This window comes from Hyaena hyaena, unplaced genomic scaffold, assembly GCF_003009895.1.
Source record: "Hyaena hyaena isolate Hyena2069 unplaced genomic scaffold, ASM300989v1 scaffold_754, whole genome shotgun sequence".
Classification (NCBI taxonomy): domain Eukaryota; kingdom Metazoa; phylum Chordata; class Mammalia; order Carnivora; family Hyaenidae; genus Hyaena; species Hyaena hyaena.
Window position 1 is genome coordinate 40,347 of NW_024081381.1, and position 21,220 is coordinate 61,566.

A 21,220-nucleotide genomic window follows, 5' to 3' on the forward strand; every position below is an offset into this window, starting at 1 on the left:
TGAGGGCCACAAATATGGTCATACATTGGACATCTTCTTCTGCAGCAGACATGCTGTTACCTGGTCTTTGGCTGTGTCCATTCAGACCATGGCTCTCAGTATGTCACCAGCAGCAATCTTATCTAGGGGACAAGCTACCCAATTTCCCTGTGTATTCATGCTTTTTACTGCTTATAATAAAAATACACATACACACAAACACAAATGAAGTAATCTAAATCACTGTGATAAGATATGGAAAGACAATGGTGAGCTTTGCTAGAGAATATTTTCAGATGTCACTGTGCCCACTAAATAAGAATGTATTGCAGTCTTGGGGCACCTAAGTGGCTCAGTCAGTTGTGTGTCTGACTCTTGATTTTGGCTCAGGTCATGATCTCCTGGTTTGAGTTCGAGCCCTACATCGGGCTCTTTGCTGACAGATTCCAGTCTGTTATTTCAGGTTTACATGATGTGGTCCCAGCTGACCTAAGAATCACCTTATTTGACACCCTCAGGAAAGTAACGCCTGTGTGCCTTTGGAACTGCTGCACATCTGTTGTTCTGAGAGATTATTTATTCATTAAAAAAATTTAATTCCATATTGAACATATATGTACTACATGCTATGAAATCCTGGGGCACCTGGGTGGCTCAGACATCTGAATGTCCAACTTCGGCTCAGGTCATGATCTCACAGTTCATGAGCTTAAGCCCTGCAGCAGGCTCACTGCTGTCAGCACAGAACCCACTTCGGATCCTCTCCCCCCACCCTGCCCCTCCCTCATTGGTTCTCTCTCTCTCTCAAAATAAGTAAACTTAAAAAAATGTAATTAAATTTTGGGGCGCCTGGGTGGCTTAGTCGGTTGAGCGTCCGACTTTCGCTTAGGTCATGATCTCGTGGTTCGTGAGTTCAAGCCCCGCATCGGGCTCTGTGCTGACAGCTAGCTCAGAGCCTGGAGCCTATTTCAGAGTCTGTGTCTCCCTCTCTCTCTGACCCTCCCCTGCTCACGCTCTCTCTCTCTCTCTCCTAGAAATAAGTAAAAATATTTAAAAAAAAGTAAATTCTGTATCTAGAATCTAACTTCATTATTACAGCAATGGAACAAAATATGCATTTTAAAAAGTTTTATTGAAAAGTTAGTTCATCCACATAGCACGGTTTTCAAGTTATGAAAGGACATACACAGTTGCCTCCCTCCCAAATCCATTCCCCCAGCCACCCACTTCCCCTTCTCTTTCTCAGAGGTAATTGGAGTTCTCAGTTTCTCGTATATCTTTTCAGAGATAGTTTATGCATATATGCTCAATCATGTACTTGCCATTTGTTCTTTTTATATATGAATGGTAGCGTATTATATTCACTGTCCTGCACCCTGCTTTTTGCACCTAATGATGTATGTTGGAGATTATCCACATCACTGCCCAAATGATATCCAGGTTCTCTTTCTACATTTATTCATTTTGTCTACCTATGAGTTTGCTGTATGAGCATGCCTAGATTTCAGGATCTAGACTCCTGTTATCTGGACAGCTTCTAACCTTTTGTCTTCACAAACAGTGTACCAGTGAATATCTCTGTGTGTTCATCATTTTGTACATGCAAGAGTATATACATTACTAGAAGTGGAATTGCTGGCTCAAAAGCCACTGCACTGGATTTGTGGTTTTCATTACTTTGGAATCATTTTTGTTTCAATAAGAGTTTTTCCTGGACGTGCAGTTTTCTGGAGGTTCATGTGGGGGTAAGAAACCAGGGCCATGTTCTAAGCAGGTAAGAATTTTTCTTACAATTGGAATGGGTTTTTTCTCCCTCCATTTGGGACTTCTTTTAGAGTTGATTTCTCAAGAGTCAGTAAACAGGGGCAGCTGAAAGGTCCTTCACAAGGAACACTCCCTTCTCTTGCTCCAGCCCCTGCCAAGTGCTCTTCTCAGGAGTACAGATTACTTTCTACAAATATGGCTCATCTGAGTGATTCCTTGTTGAGGCCTCTGCCTGTCTCTCCTCAGACCCCACGCGGGTCTAGGAAACATCCTACCTCCCACCTGCCCATGCCCTTTGCTACTGTTGTGGATGTACATTGTCTTACACTCAGAGTATATCCTAAACCTCAACTAAGAGTCCTTCCCAGTGCTGTCTCACACCTGCAGCCTTGAGTGTTCTCTCTAAAATCTGCTACACCACTGCTTGCTTCCTCTGCCTCTGGCAGCACTCCCATCAGGGTTTTAGCTATCTCTTCATTTTGTCAGATACAGAGATTACACTTCTGCTTTTTATCCTGGTAGTTTCTGGGTAAAGACTGAGATGAAAAAAAGGGAGGCTGAACTTCAATCCCTGTACTTAAACCAGAAAGTCCAAACATACTTTTAAAATGTTAAGTAAATTGACAAAAAAACTTCCTTCAGTGAACATTAACATTTAACAGGCACCATTGATATACTCTCTAATGTGCAATGAGCTTTGACTTCCGGCTGTGGCCTTTCCCGTGGGCTTTCTTTCCCGTATGTGTTCTCTGATGTACGATAAGGTTTGATTTTTGGGTAAAGGCTTTCCCACATTCTGTACACTTGTAGGGTTTCTCTCCGGTATGAGTTCGCTGGTGTACAGTGAATGTGGATTTTTCTCTGAAGGCTTTGCCACACTCAGAACATGCATAGGGTTTCTCTCCTGTGTGTGTTCGCTGATGTATTATGAGCTGTGACTTTTGGCTAAAAGCTTTCCAACATACAGGACATTCATAAGGTTTCTCTCCTGTATGAATTCTCTGATGTATAATGAGCTTGGACTTTTCTCTGAAGGCTTTGCCACATTCATTACATTTATACGGTTTTTCTTCTGTATGAGTTCTCTGATGTATAATGAGGTATGATTTCTGGGAAAATGCTTTTTCACATTCACTGCATTCATAGGGCTTCTCTCCTGTATGACCTCTCTGGTGTAGCATGAGATAAGATTTCTGAGAGAATGCTTTCTCACACTCATTACATTCAAAAGGTTTCTCTCCTGAATGAGTTCTCTGATGTACACCAAGGTTTGATTTTTGGGTGAAGGTTTTCCCACACACATCACATTCATAGGGTTTCTCTCCTGTATGAGTTCTCTGATGCACGACGAGGGTTGACTTCTCATTGAAGGACTTCCCACATTCGGTACATTTATGAGGTTTCTCTCCCGTATGAGTTCTTTGATGTATAATGAGAGTTGACTTATCACTGAAAGTTTTCTTACACTCATTACATTCATGGGGTTTCTTTCCTGTATGAGTACTATGATGTATAATTAGATCAAGCTTCTGTATGAAAGATTCCCCACATTTAGTGCATTCGTAAGTTTTCTCTCCTGTGTGGGTTTTCTGATGAACAATGAGGTTTGACTTCTGAGTGAAGGCTTTTCCACATTCGTTACATTCATAAGGCTTCTCTCCTGTATGAGTCCTGTAATGTATGATGACAGTTGACTTTTCTCTGAAAGCTTTTCCACACTCTGGACACTCAAAGGGTCGCTCTCCTGTATGACTTCTCAAATGTATAATAAGCTGAGATTTTTGGCTAAAGGCTTTTCCACATTCAGTACATCCAAAGGGTTTCTCTCCTGTATGGGTTCTCCAATGTACAATGAGGTGTGATTTCTTGCTGAATGTTTTCCCACATGCAGTGCATTCAAAGGGTTTTTCTCCATTTTTAATTCTCTCTTGTAGACTAAGACCTTTCTTTTGCCTGAGGGCCTTCCCATATTCTTTATATACATGAAGTTTTACTGTAGGAACTGATGCCTCATACTCAGTGTGGAAGAATAATTTTGCACATCCATTATCATGATGCTTTCCTATAGTTCTGGTAAATAGGTCTAAATTATCTACCATATCATTTCCAAATGAGTCATGTTTATGGGATCTCTGTAGTGAAGCCACAAGGTTTGTGCTCAGATGAAGTACGTTTCCAAATTCATTATAGTCATGGTCAGTCTTGGTGATAAATGTTTTCTTGTCAGGGAATCCAATTTGCATCGACAAATCCCTATCTTGGTTATCTTGGTGCTGTCTCTCAATCTGTTCATCAATTTGATAGGCTTCTTCTAGAAGGAAATACAATAAACCATTTTTGTAACTTAACATTATGTAATGGACCTTCTTTAAAAATCTCTACCATATGAAGGCCAATACTATTTTTGTTTGTTGGTTTTGATGCAAAAGTGTGATTTTATTAAAGCACTGGGGGAGCTGATACTATTATCTCATTTTATCAGAGTTCCTAGAGAGAATCTTGATGGTCAAATCCTGTTCTTTTACTAAACTTTCACCTGCTAATCTTTTTGTTACCAAAAACAATCTTAGTTTCATATCTTGGTCTTTCTTACTTCTACTTTTACATCATCTCTGATTTCCATCAATTCTGGGGACCTTATCACCCATTATCTTCATTTATTATATGAACTCTTTTAACTGTACCTGACTTACACTAATTCTAACTAGGTAGAAATGCAACAGAAATGCAATTAGTGGACTCAAATTTTATAATAATCGTGAATCCACATTCTTAGTGGATAGGATAAAGATCTAGAATAATTAGCCTTACAAAAACAAAGATCACCTTAAAGATCTTTGCCCAATCTGGATTCATCCAAGCTTGAATTCAGTTTTTCAACACCACCTTCTGCTACTGTCTACACTATTTTCACTAAAAACTATGTCTATATTAATTCCAAACTCATGTTCTATCACGCACATAGCCCAGTCTTCCATATGTTGCTATATTCAGATTCTTGATGACTTTCAAGAAGTAATTCAGTCTTTTCAAAAAAGCTTACTCTGATCTTCCTATATAATTTTTGTTACCTTCTAAAGTAGTCATCTGTACAACTCATTTAGACAAAGTTGCAAAGCCTTGCCTTAAATATACCATATTTCATCAACTGCAAGATGCAGATTATTTCACATTTTAACATCTCTGAATCCAAATGTACCTTATCATCAATGACATGTCATAAATTAACTGGTGGCAATTTTTCTTAGTATTAAAATCAATTGGATTTTGGAACACTTGGATGGCTCAGTCAGTTGAGTAGCTGGCCAACTCTTGATCTGGGCTCAAGGTCATGATCCCAGGGTTGTGGGATCAAGCTCTGTGTCGAGCTCTGCACTGAGCATGGAGCCCGCTTAAGATTCTCTCCCTCCCTCTTCCACTCTCCCTCACTTACACACTCTCTAATTTAAAAAAAATTAAAATCAATTGGATCTTGAAGTCAATAAAATATGGTAAATACTTTTTGCATATATACTGAATTTTAATCATTTTTGTAGTTTACTTTTCTTCTCACCTTCTAAAATTCCGTATGAAAATTAACAAATGTACAGAAAAGAGAAAGAGCAAAATTTAACTATGATAATACTTTACAACAGTAATACTGCATTTTAAAATGGATCATGTTCCTATGACAATCTTAATCCCATTAGCAGAGCACTAGTTCTTAACCAGGCATGAACATCAGAATCACAGGAAAAACTTTTACAAAATACATCTGATGGGACCCAAGGTCCCCCAAGTGTCTACTGAATCTGGACCTCATTAGGTGGTAAGAAACAGCATAGTTAGGGTCATAAGGGTCATCAAATCCTGGCTCAACCATTCACTTGCTCTGTGACCTTAGCAACTTACCTTATCTATTTGTTATTTTATTTCCCACCTGGAAACAGGAGTTACAATAGTGCCCACTCAAATATGTTGATAGGGTTAAATTGCTTATAACAGGGCATGCATGGCACACAGGAAGGACCTTCAACTGTTTGCTAGAACAACTGATGCTATTACCACAGTAACAACTACTATTACGATTAAGAGTCACCACACTCCTATAAGAAGAAATAAGGAATATCTCAATATATTTAACATGTTCTTGACCACTAAGTGAAAAAAAGGTGAATAAAACTGTACATAATAGGCTGCCATTTTTTCTAAAGAAATATACAAATATATATTTATATAGGCTCATCATATAAACAATGGAAGACTATACTTTTAAACTTTAATAAATGATTACCTATGGGAAGAAGGAAGAGAATGAGATAGAGGGAAAGAAGCTGAACTTTATTTAAAAAAAATTTTTTTAGCATTTTCTAATTTTTGAGACATAGAGTGCAAGCAAGGGAGGAACAGAGGTGGAGGGGTGGACACAGAATCAGAAGCAGGCTCCAGGCTCTGAGCTGTCAGCATAGAGCCTGACACTGCGAGATCATGACCTGAGCTGAAGTCGCTCAACTGACTGAGCCACCCAGGTGCCCCTGAACTTCTTTAAGTATTACCTTGTTTTTCTAGATTTGACTTTGGAACCAAGTCAATATTTTATATAATCATAAAACTGAATTTAAAAGGCTTCCATAATAATAATCTATTATACCCTCATCTGTATTTCCAAACAACCATGCTGAAAAGTCTTGATTCTCAATGGGACCAACGTGAGAATACCTCAATTAATTGAAACCAGTATAGACATTCAGCAGTCTCAGAATAATATTAACAATATTACCATCGGATATTAACATTAACAAAGTAAAAACCTTTAAGCCCAGAATTTGATTTGGAAATATCAATTTGAATACATGATATATTTTCTCTTTAAAATCTTTTTTTTTTTTTACATAGTTCCTAGGTCTGTCAATAAAAAGGCCTAGAAACAATTCCATAATGTCCAAATTGTGGTCTCAAAACACTACTTGCCACCAAAAAACAGGGATCCTTGGAAAAATGGCTGATTCCAGGCCAGAGATGGGAAATATATAAAATGAGCCTGGAACATCTTATAACAACAGAAAGCAAGGAAGAAGCAAAGACTCAGGATCCACCTTGAAAGTGTTCCCACTGGCCAGAGACAGGGCAGCTTGACTCACAGTAAGAATAAGGCAGTGGATTAAACCATAAAACATGGACATGGATACTCAAAAAGGACATATTAGTCACCTTTTCAATGATGCTTTAAAACCAACTCCTTATTTTTAAAACTGGCAAATAAATGGAAAAACACATGCAACTCATATGGAACTCATGGAACTAACATATTAACCCAATAATAGATGAAGGCAATCCTCTTTATTGAAATATTCCAGCTAATCAACAAAGAAGGAATGACAGAATATCACCATTTTGCAAACATTAATGAATTAACGGATCTAAGCAATAATTGCCGATAACTCGGAATCACAATAGACAACCACTCCTCCTGATGGAAGAATGTTATACCAGCTAGGAAGTAAACTTGCTAAAAGAAAAAAATAAAACCCTGAATCTGATCAAACTTCAAAATCTAACCACCAATTTATAAGAAAAACAAGGGACAGAGGAATATGTTAAATAACACCATAAGGGGCTTAGCAAAGTCCAGAATGTGGGAAACTAAGACAACCAGTTACTTTATAAAAATAAAAGTAGGGCGCCTGGGTGGCTCAGTAGGTTAAGCGTCCAACTTCAGCTCAGGTCATGATCTCATGGTTCGTGGGTTTGAGCCCCGTGCTGGGCTCTGTGCTGACAGCTCAGAGCCTGGAGCCTGCTTCTGATTCTGTGTCTCCCTCTTTCTCTGACCCTCCTTTGCTCATGTTGTCTCTCTCTCTCTCAGAAATAAACAAAAAACATTAAAAAAATAAATAAATAAAAGGGGAGGGGCGCCTGAGGTGGCTCAACTGGTTAAGCATCCAACTCTCGGCTTTGGCTCAGGTCATGCGCTCATGATTCATGGGATCAAGCCTCATGATATGCTGTGTGCTGAGAGCACAGAGCCTGCTTGGGATTCATTCTCTCTCTCTCTCTCTCGGTTCACACTGTACTTTCCCTGTTTCAGATCAGCAGCTTCTCCAAGGATCTTTGATTCCCTTTAGTGGGGAATGGTATTGAGAAATCAGCATGTAGGTGCTGGGTGTGCTTATAGCTACTTGGATTCTTGTTCCTTATAACCTACAAATGATTCCTGTCCTCTTTTTTTGCTTTTATTTCCTAAGTTTATTTATTTTTGAGAGCAAGAGAGAGCATGCCACATTTTGTACAGTTCCATTTATATGAAATCTCCAGAACAGGAAAATCCATAGAGGAATAAAGTAGATCAATGGTTGCCAGGGGCTGGGAGAAGGCAGAAATGGAGACTGACTGATAAGGGGTAAGGGCTTCTTTTCGGGGTGATGTAATGTTCTAGAATTAGATAGTGGTGATGGTCTCACAACTCGGTGAATATCCTAAAAATCACTGAATCTGTAGACTTCAAAAGAGTGAATTTTATGGTCTGTGCATTATATCTCAATAAAACTATTTTTTAAAAAAGATAGGGGTGCCTGGGTGGCTCAGTCAGTTGAGCGTCCGACTTTGGCTCAGGTCATGACCACACAGCTCGTGGATTTGAGCCCGCATCGGGCTCTGTGCTGACAGCTCAGCGCCTGGAGCCTGTCTTCAGATTCTGTGTCTCCCTCTTTCTCTGACCTTCCCCTGCTCATGCTGTCTCTCTCTCTCAAAAATAAATAAAAACATTAAAAAATTTAAAAAGATAATCAAGATGTTTTAGGAGAGCAAATGTGATAGGAATATCTAAACTGAATGGAATCAGGTAATCCAATATGGAATTAGGGCCTTTGTTCCTAGGCCTGTGACTAATGTGGGCCTGGCTTCAGATAAGGCAGCAAGGGAAATGAGAATGGGAGAAATGGCAGGGCTTGGGGGTGGGGACAGGCAGCTACAGGACTCTTCTATGCCAGGAAAAGAGCTGTACAGACATGTGTGGGTGAGCACCAACTTAAGGGGAGGGGTCTGATGAGTGTGGGACAGGGGCGAGGGTGTCAGTCTTATGTCTGAGGTATTCATGTCCCTGTCTAACAACATCAAATAGTCATAACCTTTCTCAAGACCTTCCTGAAAGCCTTTTCAGAGGCCCTTACCCCTGGGTGACAAGGTGGCATTCATGTCCCCATTGTCTGAGTCGATCCCACTTACCTGGAAAGCCCCAAGTTGAGATTTCTGTCTCTGCCAGGCACAGCTTTTCTACCTCCAATTTGAGGATGAGGTCTGGTTTGGTAACCTGATGCCCTGCTAATAATGAGAAATGACAGTGACACCTCCTTGGTCTTCAGAGCCTCTGAGAAAGAGGAAGGTGGAGTGTGGAGCAGCATAAGAGACCTATCAGTTGACACAACGGTCAAGTCAAACCATTTCACTTGGGTTTTGAGTTCACAAACACCCTATCAGGAAAGCAAAGGGGGAAAAGGAACTTTGATCCCCGGAATTCAATGTCAAACTTTTCAAGCAGTTCAGAGGTCTCACAAGTTATCTAAATTGAGAAAGGAGAGGCCCTCTGTCAGAGACAATAATCACAAACAGCGAAGTTACCTGAGGAAGCCATTCTTACCCACAGAGACCAGGTTGCTATAGGTTTCCAGCATTACTTCTCTGTACAGAGACTTCTGTGAAGGGTTCAGGTATTGCCACTCCTCATGGGTGAAATCCACAGCCACATCCTCAAATGTCACGAGTCCCTGTAATTGCACATTCCTTTTATTCTAAAATACTGACCACTGGGTGATGAGGCTGAAATGTAGGGAACTTCTGACTGGGTTCCCAATTCATGATGATGACTTAATACAGGATGCCTACAATGTTGGAAAATCACAGATCATGGTAGAAAAACTACTCCATTAACTATATGGGATATTCTCTAAGTATATGGAATATACATAAGAAAATGTGGTTATTTGCACAAGGATAGACAAATAGTCCAATAGAACTAAAAACAGAATCCAGGGGTACCTGGGTTGTTCATTCAGTTATGCGTCTGACTTTGGCTCAGGTCATGATCTCACAGTTCATGAGTTTGAACCCTGATTTGGGCTCTATGCTGACAACTCAGAGCCTGGAGCCTGCTTCAAATTCTGGTGTCTCCCTCTCCTGCCATCTCCCAACTCTCAAAAATAAATAAACATTAAATATTTTAAAAAGAGAATCCAAATGTGTATGGATACCTGAGTAATGACAAAGTTGGCCTTGCAAAGCAATGGGGAGAGGATGATCTTTTCAAATAAATGTGGATGGATTACTGGATATCTATACGGGGAGGGGGGGAAATCACACTAAACCACTAACTCACTATACACAAAACCCAGCTACAGATAAATTGTTAATCTAATGTGAAAGATAATACAGTAAGGTGGCTAGAAAACAATAAAGGAACATGTTTTCATAGTCCTGGGGTAGGGAAAGAATTCTAAAACAAGATATGCAAAGAGCTACTCATAAAGAAAAAGCTTTATAAATGTTACAAGATTAATAGCACAACAGTCAGGGAAAGACAAATCAAAACTACAATGAGATATCAGCTCACATCTATCAGAATGGCTAAAATAATAACACAAGAAATAACAGGTGTTGGCAAGGATATGGACCAAGGGTGGTAGGAATGCAAACTGGTGCAGCCACTCTGGAGAACAGTATGGAGGTTCCTCAAAAAGCTCAAAATAGGGGCGCCCAGGTGGCTTAGTCGGTTAAGCGTCCGACTTTCGCTCAGGTCATGATCTCGCGGTTCGTGGGTTCGAGCCCCGCGTCGGGCTCTGTGCTGACTGCCAGCTCAGAGCCTGGAGCCTGTTTCAGTCTGTGACTCCCTCTCTCTCTGACCCTCCCCTGCTCACGCTGTCTCTCTCTCTCCTAGAAATAAATAAATAAAACATTTGAAAAAAAAAAAAAAAAAAGCTCAAAATAGAACTACTCTATGATTCAGCAATTGCACTACTAGCTATTTACCCAAAGAATACAAAAATACTAACTTGAAGGGATATATGCACCCTGATGTTTATAGCAGCATAATCAACAATAGCCAAATTATGGAAAGAACCCAAATGTCCACTGACTCATTAATGGATAAAGATGTGGTATATATATACAACAGAATATCACTCAGCCATAAAAAAGGACAAAATCTAGCCATTTACAACATGGATGGAACTAGAGAGTATTATGCTAAGTGAAATATGTCAAAGATAAATACCATATGACATACATGGAATTTAAAACACAAAATGAACAAGGAAAGGGGAAAACAAAAGAGGGAAAAAGGCAAGTCAAGAAAGACTCGACTATGGAGACCAAATTGATGGTTATCAGAGGGGAGGTGGGCGCAGGGATGGGTGAAATAGGTGATGGGGATTAAGGAGTGCACTTGTGATGAGCACTGGATGCTGTATCCAAATGTTGAATCACTAAATTGTACACCTGAAACTAATATTACACTGCATGTTAACTAACTGGAATTTAAATTTAAAAACTGTCCAGGGAGCCTGGGTAGCTCAGATGGTTAAGCATCCCACTTTGGCTCAAGTATGATCTCATGGTTTGTGGGTTTGAGCCCTGCATCAGGCTCTGTGCTGACATCTCAGAGCCTGGAGCCTGCTTCAGATTCCGTGTCTCCCTCTCTCTCTGCCCCTCCCCTGGTTGCACTCTCTTTCTCTCTCTCTCTCAAAAATAAACATTTAAAAAAAATTTTAAGTACAACAGTAAAAGGCAAGCTTTAAATGGGAGATTATCTGAGACACTCAAAAGTGATAAAGGGTGGGGGGCACCTGGGTGGCTCAGTTGGTTAAGCTTCCGACTTTGGCTCAGGTCACCATCTCACAGTTTGTGGGTTTGAGCCACACGTTGGGCTCTGTGCTGACAGCTCAGAGTCTGGAGCCTGCTTCAGATTCAGTGTCTCCCTCTCTCTCTTTGTTCCTCCCCCACTCACTCTGTCTCTCGCTCTCTCAAAAATAAACATTAAAAAAAAAACCTTCAAAAAAAGTGATAAAGGGATCTTATCTGGAACATACAAAAGCCCTACAAATCAATAAGAAACACACAAACAATACAGAAAACCAGAGAACAGATATGAATATGTACTTCACTAAAAAGGAAACCTCGGGGTGCCTGGGTGGCTCAGTTGGTTAAGCGTCCGACTTCAGCTCAGGTCATGATCTCACGGTTCGTGGGTTCAAGCCCCGCGTTGGGCTCTGTGCTGATAGTTAGCTCAGAGCCTGAAGCCTGTTTCTGATTCTGTATCTCCCTCTCTCTCTGACCCTCTCATGTTCGTGCTGTCTCTCTCTCTCTCAGAAATAAATAAAACATTAAAAATTAAAAAAAAAAGAAAACCTCAATGACCTATGAATATAAGAAAATGTACTTAGCCCCCTTAGCACTCAGGTAACCATTTAAGCATACTCAACCCAATGAGCACTCAGATAAATGAAATTTTAAGTCATGCTGAGACACTACTACGCCCCCACTAGAAAGGTTATAATTAAGCAGACTAAAATATCAGAAGATTGTGTTGAAATGAGGACTCTCACATACTTAGTAGGAATATAAACTGGCCGAGTTGCTTGGGGAAACAGTTTGGTGCTGTTTACTAAAGTTAATGATTTCCATACACTATGACCCAGCACAGTAGAATTTACTTCTAGGTACACAGCTTAACGAAAATCATGTACATATGCTCTAGAAAACAAGTACAGGGATATTTACAGAAGCACTACTTCTAAAATGAAATTGTGGAGAAAATTCAAATGTCCCTCAACAACACAATGGGTAAACTGTGGCACAGTTACTCAATGGGATCCTGGGTGGTAAAATAAATGAACTACAACTGCACATCCAACACAGATGTCTCGCAGATGTACTGATGAACAAAAGAATCCAGACACTAGAATACACATTGCATGATTCTGTTTAAAAATAGTAAGGAAACAGGCAAGGCCAATCCATGATGTTAAAAGTCAGGAGGGTGATTCTGCTTGGGAAAGGACAGGAATAGGGATTCAGAGGTCTTCGTTATGCTTTAATCTTTTCTTTTTTTTTCATTTATTTTAATGTTTTATTTATTTCTAAGAGAAAGAGAGATGGCATGAGCAGAGGAGGAGCAGAGAGAGAGGGAGATACAGAATCTGAAACAGGCTCCAGGCTCTGAGCTGGTTGTCAGCACAGAGACCGACGCAGGGCTCGAACCCACGAATGATAAGATCATGACCTGAGCCGAAGTCGGGACACTTAACCGATAGAGCCACCCGGGCACCCCTCGTTGTTTTAATCTTGACCTGGAGGGTGACTACATGGTGTGTTCACTTTGTGATAATGCAATTTGTTCATTTATAAACTGCATTTCACATATAATTAAACGTACTTTATCTCTTTATATTTAAACATTACTTTTGACAAAAGTGCAAAGGCAGGGGTGTCTGGGTGGCTCAGCCAGTTGAGTGTCCAACTCTTGATTTCGGCTTAGGTCATGATCTCATGGTTTATGGATTCACGCCCCGCATTGGGCTCCATGCTGACAATGCAGAGCCTACTTGGGATTCTCTCTCCCTGCCCCTCCCCAGTTCCCACACTCTCTCTCTCTCTCAAAAATGAATAAATAATCTTTTAAAAAAGTACAAAGGCAGTTCAATGGAAAATGGGGGTTCCCATTTCAACAAACGGTGCTGGAACAACTGGATATAAATATGCATTAAAAAAGAACACTGGTAAATACCTCCAATATATATAAAACTTAGATTCAAAATAGATGGGGCGCCTGGGTGGCTTAGTCGGTTAAGCGTCCGACTTTCGCTTAGGTCATGATCTCGCGGTTCGTGGGTTCGAGCCCCACGTCGGGCTCTGTGCTGACTGCCAGCTCAGAGCCTGGAGCCTCTTTCGGTCTGTGACTCCCTCTCTCTCTGACCCTCCCCTGCTCACGCTCTCTCTCACTCTCTCTCTCCTAGAAATAAATAAAAAATATTAAAAAAAAAATAAAGATTCAAAATAGATCAGAGACCTAAATGTTAAATCTAAACCGGTAAAATTTTGAGAAGAAAATATAGGAGAAAATATGTTTTTTTAATTTTTTTATTTTTTTATATATTTTTTTATTTATTTCTAGGAGAGAGAGAGAGAGACAGCGTGAGCAGGGGAGGGTCAGAGAGAGAGGGAGACACAGACTCTGAAATAGGCTCCAGGCTCTGAGCTGGCAGTCACCACAGAGCCCGACGCGGGGCTCGTTCCCACAAACCGCGAGATCATGACCTAAGCGAAAGTCAGATGCTTGACTAAGCCACCCAGGTGCCCCAGGAGAAAATCTTTTTAACCTTAGCGTAGCCTAATATTTCTTAGGTGGGACAGCAAAATTCAAACACATTATTAAGAGAAGAAAAAGCCACAGAATGAAAGAAAATATTTACAAATCACATTCTGGCCAAAAAAAAAGTTGTATTGGGAATATATAAAGAACTCTCAAAACTAAAAACAAAAAGGTTGGGGCGCCTGGGTGGCTCAGTCGGTTAAGTGTCCAACTTCGGCTCAGGTCACGATCTCACTTGTGAGTTTAAGCCCTGTGTCAGGCTCTGTGCTAACAGCTTGGAGCCTGGAGCCTGCTTCAGATTCTGTCTCTGTCTCTCTCTCTCAAAAGTAAATAAACATTAAAAAAAGTAAAAAATAAAAAAATAAAAAAAAGGCAAAAGAAAGATATTAAGCCAAAACAGATACATAAATAACAAATAAGTACATATAAAGATACTTAATATCAGGAAACTGCAAGAGAGAGGAGTTCAAGGTGGCCTTGTGGGAAGACCATGAAATCACCTCCTCCCGTGGACGCAACAAACTTCCAGCTATATACGGAATAATTTTCCTCCAAAAAGGACCTGAGAACTAGATGAACAGCGCCTCCATAACAAAAGACAAGGAGACACACTGACAAGGGCAGGAGAGGCAATGACAGAGTCTTGCCTGGAAACCCACCCCAGACGTGGTAACCCCACAATCAGAAGGGATCCCAAAAATACGGAACTGTACTCAAAGGGTAAAGGGATTGTGCCCCACTTCAGCAACCCCCAACCCTGGGGGCCAGCATCAGAAAGATAAACCCCCAAAATGTCTGGTTTTGACAACCAATGGGGATTAAGATCAGGAGAATCACAGAACTGTAGGTCCCACTCAAAGCAGCTGCCACAGAGGCAGGAACTTACAAGGACTTTATCTGGGGATGGAGGCACTGGCATTTTAGCAATCTCATCCTAATTTGATGGTGATGAAACCAACAGGCACCATTTTTGGTGCTTACTAGCACCAGAGGGCATGCTCTGCCCATGCCATGCCGTAACTGGGCTGGGCTAGCACCCCACCCATCCTGCAAAGTGCCTAACCCACAATAGGGCTGGGCAAGTGCCCTAAGCACCATGCAACCTTTTCAGAGACCAAGCCACAGGGAGGACAGGTGACCATCCCAAGCCTCATTCTCCTTGCTCAGCGGCCAAGGTGCAAACAGGCCAGGTCAATGAGCTGATCCCTACCTTCCCACATAGTGGCTAAGCTGCAAATGGGAGAGGGCGAGTGCCCCGAGCCCTGCCCTCCCCATGCAGAGCCCAAGCCACAATGGATGGGCACACAGTTTGAATCCCACTCTCCCCATGAAGCAGCCCAGCCACATGCCCTGAGCCCTGACCTCCCCACACAGCGGCTATGGCCCTATCACAAGGGACACCCATAGAGTGCCAGACTCTGGTGGCCAAGAGAGAATTCTGGGCCACATGGAACATTTCCTACACACATGGAACACTTCCTACACAATACTGCTCCCTCAAGACTGAGGGAGATAGCTGTTTTACCTAATATATACAGACAAACAGAGAAACAGGCAAAACGAAGAGACAAAGGAATATGTTCTGAACCAAATAAGAAGGTAAATCCTCAGAAAAAGACCTTAATGAAATAGAGATTAGCAACCTCTCCAATAAAGGATTCAAAGTGATGGTCATAAAGATGCTCACTGATCTCAGAAGAACAGATGAACACAGTAAGAACTTCAACAAAAAGAAAAAAATATAAGTACCAAACGGAAGTTATAACTAAACTGAAAAATACAGTAGAGGGGTTCAAAGGTGAATGGATGAAACAGAAACACAAATCAGAGAACAGTGAGACAAAGCAAACGGAAAACACCCAGAAAGAGCAGCAAGGTTTAAAAAAAAGAACTAAAAGTAATGATACCTTAAAGGACCACTGGCACAACATTAAGCAGAGTAATATTTGCACTGTAGGAATTCCAGAAGGAGAAGAGAAAAAGGATCAGAAAAATTATTTGAAGAAACAGTGGCTGAAAACTTCCCTAACCTGGGGAAGGATACAGACATCCAAGTTCAAGAAGCCCAGAGAGTTCAAGATAAGATGAACCTAAGGAAAAACACACCAGGACACATTACACAATTATAATGGTAGAAGTTAAGGATAACGAGAAAATCTCTTTTTTTTAAAGTTTATTTATTTATTTATTTAGAGAGAGAGGGTACATGCAGATGCATGAGGCAGGGAGGAGCAGAGAGAGGAGAGAGAGAATTCCAAGCAGGCTCCACACTGTCAGCACAGAGCCCGATGTGGGGCTCAAACCCATGAACCATGAGATCATGACTTGAGCCAAAACCAAGAGTCAAAGGCTCAACCGACTGAGCCATCCAGGCACCCCAAGGATAACAAGAAAAATCTTAAAAGCAGTAAGAGAAAAGCAACATATTACATACAAAGGAAACCCCATAAGGCTTTCAGACTTTTCCGCAGAAACTTTGCAGATCAGAAGGGAGTGGAGCGACATAGTCAAAGTACTAAAAGGGGAAAAACTGCCAACCAGGAATTCTCTACCCATTAAGGTTATCATTCAGAATTGAAGGAGATTAAGAGGTTTCCAGATAAGCAAATCTAACAGAATTCACCACTAAACTGGCCTTACAAGAAATGTTAAAGGGACTTTTCTAAGCTAAGAAGAAAAGGCACTACTTAATTAAAAAAAAAACATACAAAAGTGAAAATAGAAACGGTAGATAAAAATTAAAGGTAGTAGATCAATGACTTATAAAGCAAGTATGAAGGGTAAAGAAGTAGTAAAATTAATGGAAAATAATTAGTTAAGAGAAACATAAAATAAAAAGATATAAATTGTATCATCAAAAATCTAAAATGTAGAAAGGAAGAGTAAAAATGTAAAGCTTTGGAATGTGTTCAAAATTAATTTACTGTCGGAGCGCCTGGATGGTTCAGTCGGTTGGGTGTCCGACTTCATGATCTCACAGTCCGTGGATTCGAGCCCCGCGTCGGGCTCTGTGCTGACAGCTTGGAGCCTGAAGTCTACTTCGGATTCTGTGTCTCCCTCTCTCTCTGCCTCTCCCCCACTTGCTCTCTGTCTCTCAAAATAAAATAAAGACATAAAAAAAATTTTTTAAATTAATTTACTGTCAATTCAAAAATCAGTTACATACATGTTGTATCTGAACCTAACAGTAACCACAAAGAAAAAATTACAGTAAATACATAAAAAGAGAAAGGAATCTAAAGATAACACTAAAGAAAACAAACCACAAGGGAAGAAAGAACAGAGAGGAACCATAAAAACAGCCAGAAAACAATTAACAAAATGGCAAAAAGTACACACCTATCCATAATTAAATGTAAATCTACTAAATGATCCAATCAAATAACAAAGGGTGGATGAATGGGGAAAAAACCCTTTTATATGCTACCTACAAGAGACTCAAACCTAAGGACACACTCAGACTGAAAGTAAAGGGATAGAGGAGTGCCTAGGTGGCTTAGTTGGTTAAGCTTCAGACTTCTGCCCAGGTTATGATCTCACAGTTCATGAGTTCAAGCCCTGCATCGGGCTCTGTGCTGACAGCTCAGAGCCTGAAGCCTGCTTCGGATCCATCCTGTGTCTCCCTCTCTCTCTGTCCCTCCCCTGCTTGTGTTATCTCTAAGATAAATAAACATTAAAAAACAAGAGAATACACATTTTTCTCGAGTGCACAGAGAACATTCTGCAGGATAGACCACGTGTTAAATCTCAAAACAAGTCTTAATAAATTTAACAAGACTGAAATCATATCAAGCATCTTTTCCACAACACTATGAACTAAAAATCAATTACAAGAAACAAATGGAAAAACACAAACATTTGGAGACTAAACAACAGGCTACTAAACAACCAATGAACAAATCAAAAAGAAATCAAAAGATAACATAAGACAAATGAAACTGGAAACACAATGTTCCAAAATCTTTGGAACACAGCAAAAGCAGTTCTGAGAGAAGTTCACAGCAATTCAGGTCTACCTCAGGAAACAAGAAAAACATCAAATAAACAATTTGTCTTAACACTTAAGCGAATAAAGAAAAATTAAGTCCAAAGTTAGTATTAGAAAGGAAAGAATAAAGATCAGAATGGAAATAAATGAAATCGAAACTAAAAAACAAAAAAACAAAAAACAATAGAAAAGATCAATGAAACTAAAAGATGGTTCTTTGAAAAGATAAACAAATCTTTAGCCAGATTCAAAGAGAGCCCAAATAAAATCAGAAACAAATGAGGAAAAATTACAACTGATACCACAGAAATAAAAAGGATAATAAGAGAATACAATAAACAATTATACACTACCAATCAGACAACCTAGAAGAAATGGACAAATTCCTAGAAACACATTCCTAGTCTTCCTAAGACTAAATCATGAAGAAAATCTGAATAGACCAATTATTTATAACAAAATTGAATCAGTAATCAAAAAACTCCCAATAAACAAAAGTCCAGGTCAAGTTGGCTTCCTCAAATTATTCTAAATCTTGAAGAGGAAGGAACATCTCCAAACTCACTTTACAAAGCCAGCATTACCCTGATACAAAAACCAAAGACACTACAAAAAAAATTACCAACCAGTATCCCTGATGAACATAAATGCAAAAGTCCTCAAATAAATATTAGCAAACCAAATTCAACGTCAATAATAACATGTAAAGGATCATACCCCATGACCAGGTGGGATCCATTCCAGGTATACAAGAATGGTTCAACATGCACACATCGATCAATGTGATTCATCAAAAAAAGCATCTGACAAACTTCAACATCCATTTATGATAAAAACCCTCAACAAAGTGGGTATACAGAGAATGTATCTCAACACAATAAAGGCCAGATATGACAAGCCCACACCTAATACCATACTCAACAGTGAAAAGCTGAAAGCCTTTCCTCTAAGATCAGAAACAACCCAAGGCTGTCCACTCACCACTTTGATTCAACACAATACTCGAAGGCCTAGCCACAGTAATTATTCAGGGAAAAAAAGAAATAAAAGGCATCTAAATAGGAAGTAAGACTGTCACTATTTGCAAATGACATGCTATTATATTAAAAACCCTAAAGATGCCACCAAATAACTATTAAAATAAGTTCAGTAAAGTTGTAGGACACAAAATTAATAATCAGAAATCTGTTGTGTTTCTATACACTAAAACCAAACCAAGAAAACAATCAGATTTACAAGTGCACCAAAAAGAATAAAACACCTAGGCATAAATTTAACCAAGGATGTGAAAGACATGGATTCTGAAGACCAGGAGCCATTGATGAAGGAAATTGAAGACGACACACAATAAAATGGAAACATACCATGCTCATAGATTTAAAGAAATAATATTGTTAAAATGCCACAGCTAAAGCAATCTATAGATTTAATGTAATCCCTACCAAAATGCCAACGGCATTTTTCATAGAACTAGAAAAAATAATCCTAAACTTCTGTTTTAGGAACCAAAAAACATCCCCAAGCGACAAAGCAATCTTGAGATAGAACAGTTAGATGATATGCTCCCTGACTTTAAACTATACTACAAAGGTGTAGTAATCAAAATAGTATGGTAATGGAGGTTACCCCCCACCCATCAGCACACACAGAGCCATCTGTGGGAAGCAGCAGAGTACCGACACTAACTACCTAGCTTGCTTACACTAAGCTCCGCGCCCCTGCTTTCAGGTGGAACTGCCCTTCTCAGTCAGGTCGGCCTCAGTCTCACCACGGCAAGCCCCTCCTCCTGAAGATCAGCACAAACCCCTGTCCATACCACGTCTCCCAACCAGAGAGTTCTGCAGGGCCTCAGTTCTACTGAAGGTGGTGACAAGTCTCATTTAACAAGAAAACCAGAGGGGCGCCTGGGTGGCTCAGTCAGTTAAGCATCCGACTTCGGCTCAGGTCATGATCTCGTGGTTTGTGGGTTTGAGCCCCGCATCCGGGTCTGTGCTGACAGCTCAGAGCCTGAAGCCTGCTTCGGATTCTGTGTCTTCTTCTCTCTCTGCCCTTCCCCTCCTCGCACTCTGTCTCTCTCAGAAATAAACAAATATTTAAAAAATGTAAAAAAAGGGGCGCCTGGGTGGCTTAGTCGGTTAAGCGTCCGACTTTCGCTTAGGTCATGATCTCGCGGTTCGTGGGTTCGAGCTCCGCGTCGGGCTCTGTGCTGACTGCCGGCTCAGAGCCTGGAGCCTGTTTCAGTCTGTGACTCCCTCTCTCTCTGGCCCTCCCCTGCTCACGCTGTCTCTCTCTCTCTCTCCTAGAAATAAATAAAACATTAAAAAAAATAAACAAATAAAATTACCTTAAAAAAATGTAAAAAAAAAAGAAAAAAACTAAAAAAATAAAATAACAAGAAAACCAGAGCACAACTAGTTAAAACTCACCACATTCAGGCCAGTGACCTAACACTGTTCACAGCAGGCAAGGAGAGCCTCTGCAGATGACTGGCTGGAAGGACAGAGCAGCCAGAACCTAAGAGCAGATACAGGCAGCACACACCACAGACACCCCCTAAAGCACCACGCCCTGGGCACTACACAGCCTCTTCATAAGACCATTACTTTCAGGAGCAGGAGACATAACTGGCTTCTCTAACACACAGAAAAAGACAGAGACTTCGACAAAATATGAATACAAAGGAATTTATCTCAAATGAAACAAGGTAAGGCCATGGCCAGAGATCTAAGCAAAACAGATATAAGTAATATGCCTGATGGATAATTTAAAGCAACAATCATACAGATATTCACTGGGTTTGAGACAAAAAATAGACGACATCAGTGAGATGCTTATCAAAGAGATGAAAGAGTGAAAAACAAATCAATCAGAGATGAAGAATGCAATAAATGAGATCAGAAACACCCCTAATGCAATGAACTGCAGGTTGGAAGAAACAGAAAAACAAATTAGTGACCTAAAAGACAAACTAATGGAAAGTAATATAGCTGAAGAAAAAGAAGAATTATATAACATGAGAACAGAATTAGGGAACTCAAAGTGACTCCATCAAACATAACATTTGCATTATAGGAGTCCCAGAAGAGGACAAAAAAGGAGGCAGAAAATTTATTTGAAGAAATAATAGCTGAAAACTTCCCTAATCTGGGGAA

General features: G+C 40.2%; 1 protein-coding gene across 4 annotated transcripts in view; it reads right to left on the reverse strand.

The window, feature by feature from the left end:
* Window positions 1–1,092: 1,092 nt before the first annotated feature.
* Window positions 1,093–21,220, reverse strand: part of ZNF182 (zinc finger protein 182) — a 31,762-nt gene continuing 11,634 nt past the window's right edge. Inside the window, exons 4-6 of one of the 4 annotated variants that reach the window (XM_039218283.1) lie at window positions 9,356–9,482; window positions 8,944–9,039; window positions 1,093–4,054 (exon numbers count right to left, since the gene is read on the reverse strand). In XM_039218283.1, the coding sequence (XP_039074214.1) occupies window positions 2,424–4,054; window positions 8,944–9,039; window positions 9,356–9,482 (1,854 nt within the window). In that variant the 3' untranslated portion in view covers window positions 1,093–2,423. Of the gene's footprint in view, window positions 4,055–8,943; window positions 9,189–9,336; window positions 9,483–21,220 lie in introns of those variants that run through there. The other 3 variants (XM_039218284.1, XM_039218286.1, XM_039218285.1) reach the window with 3 other exon arrangements.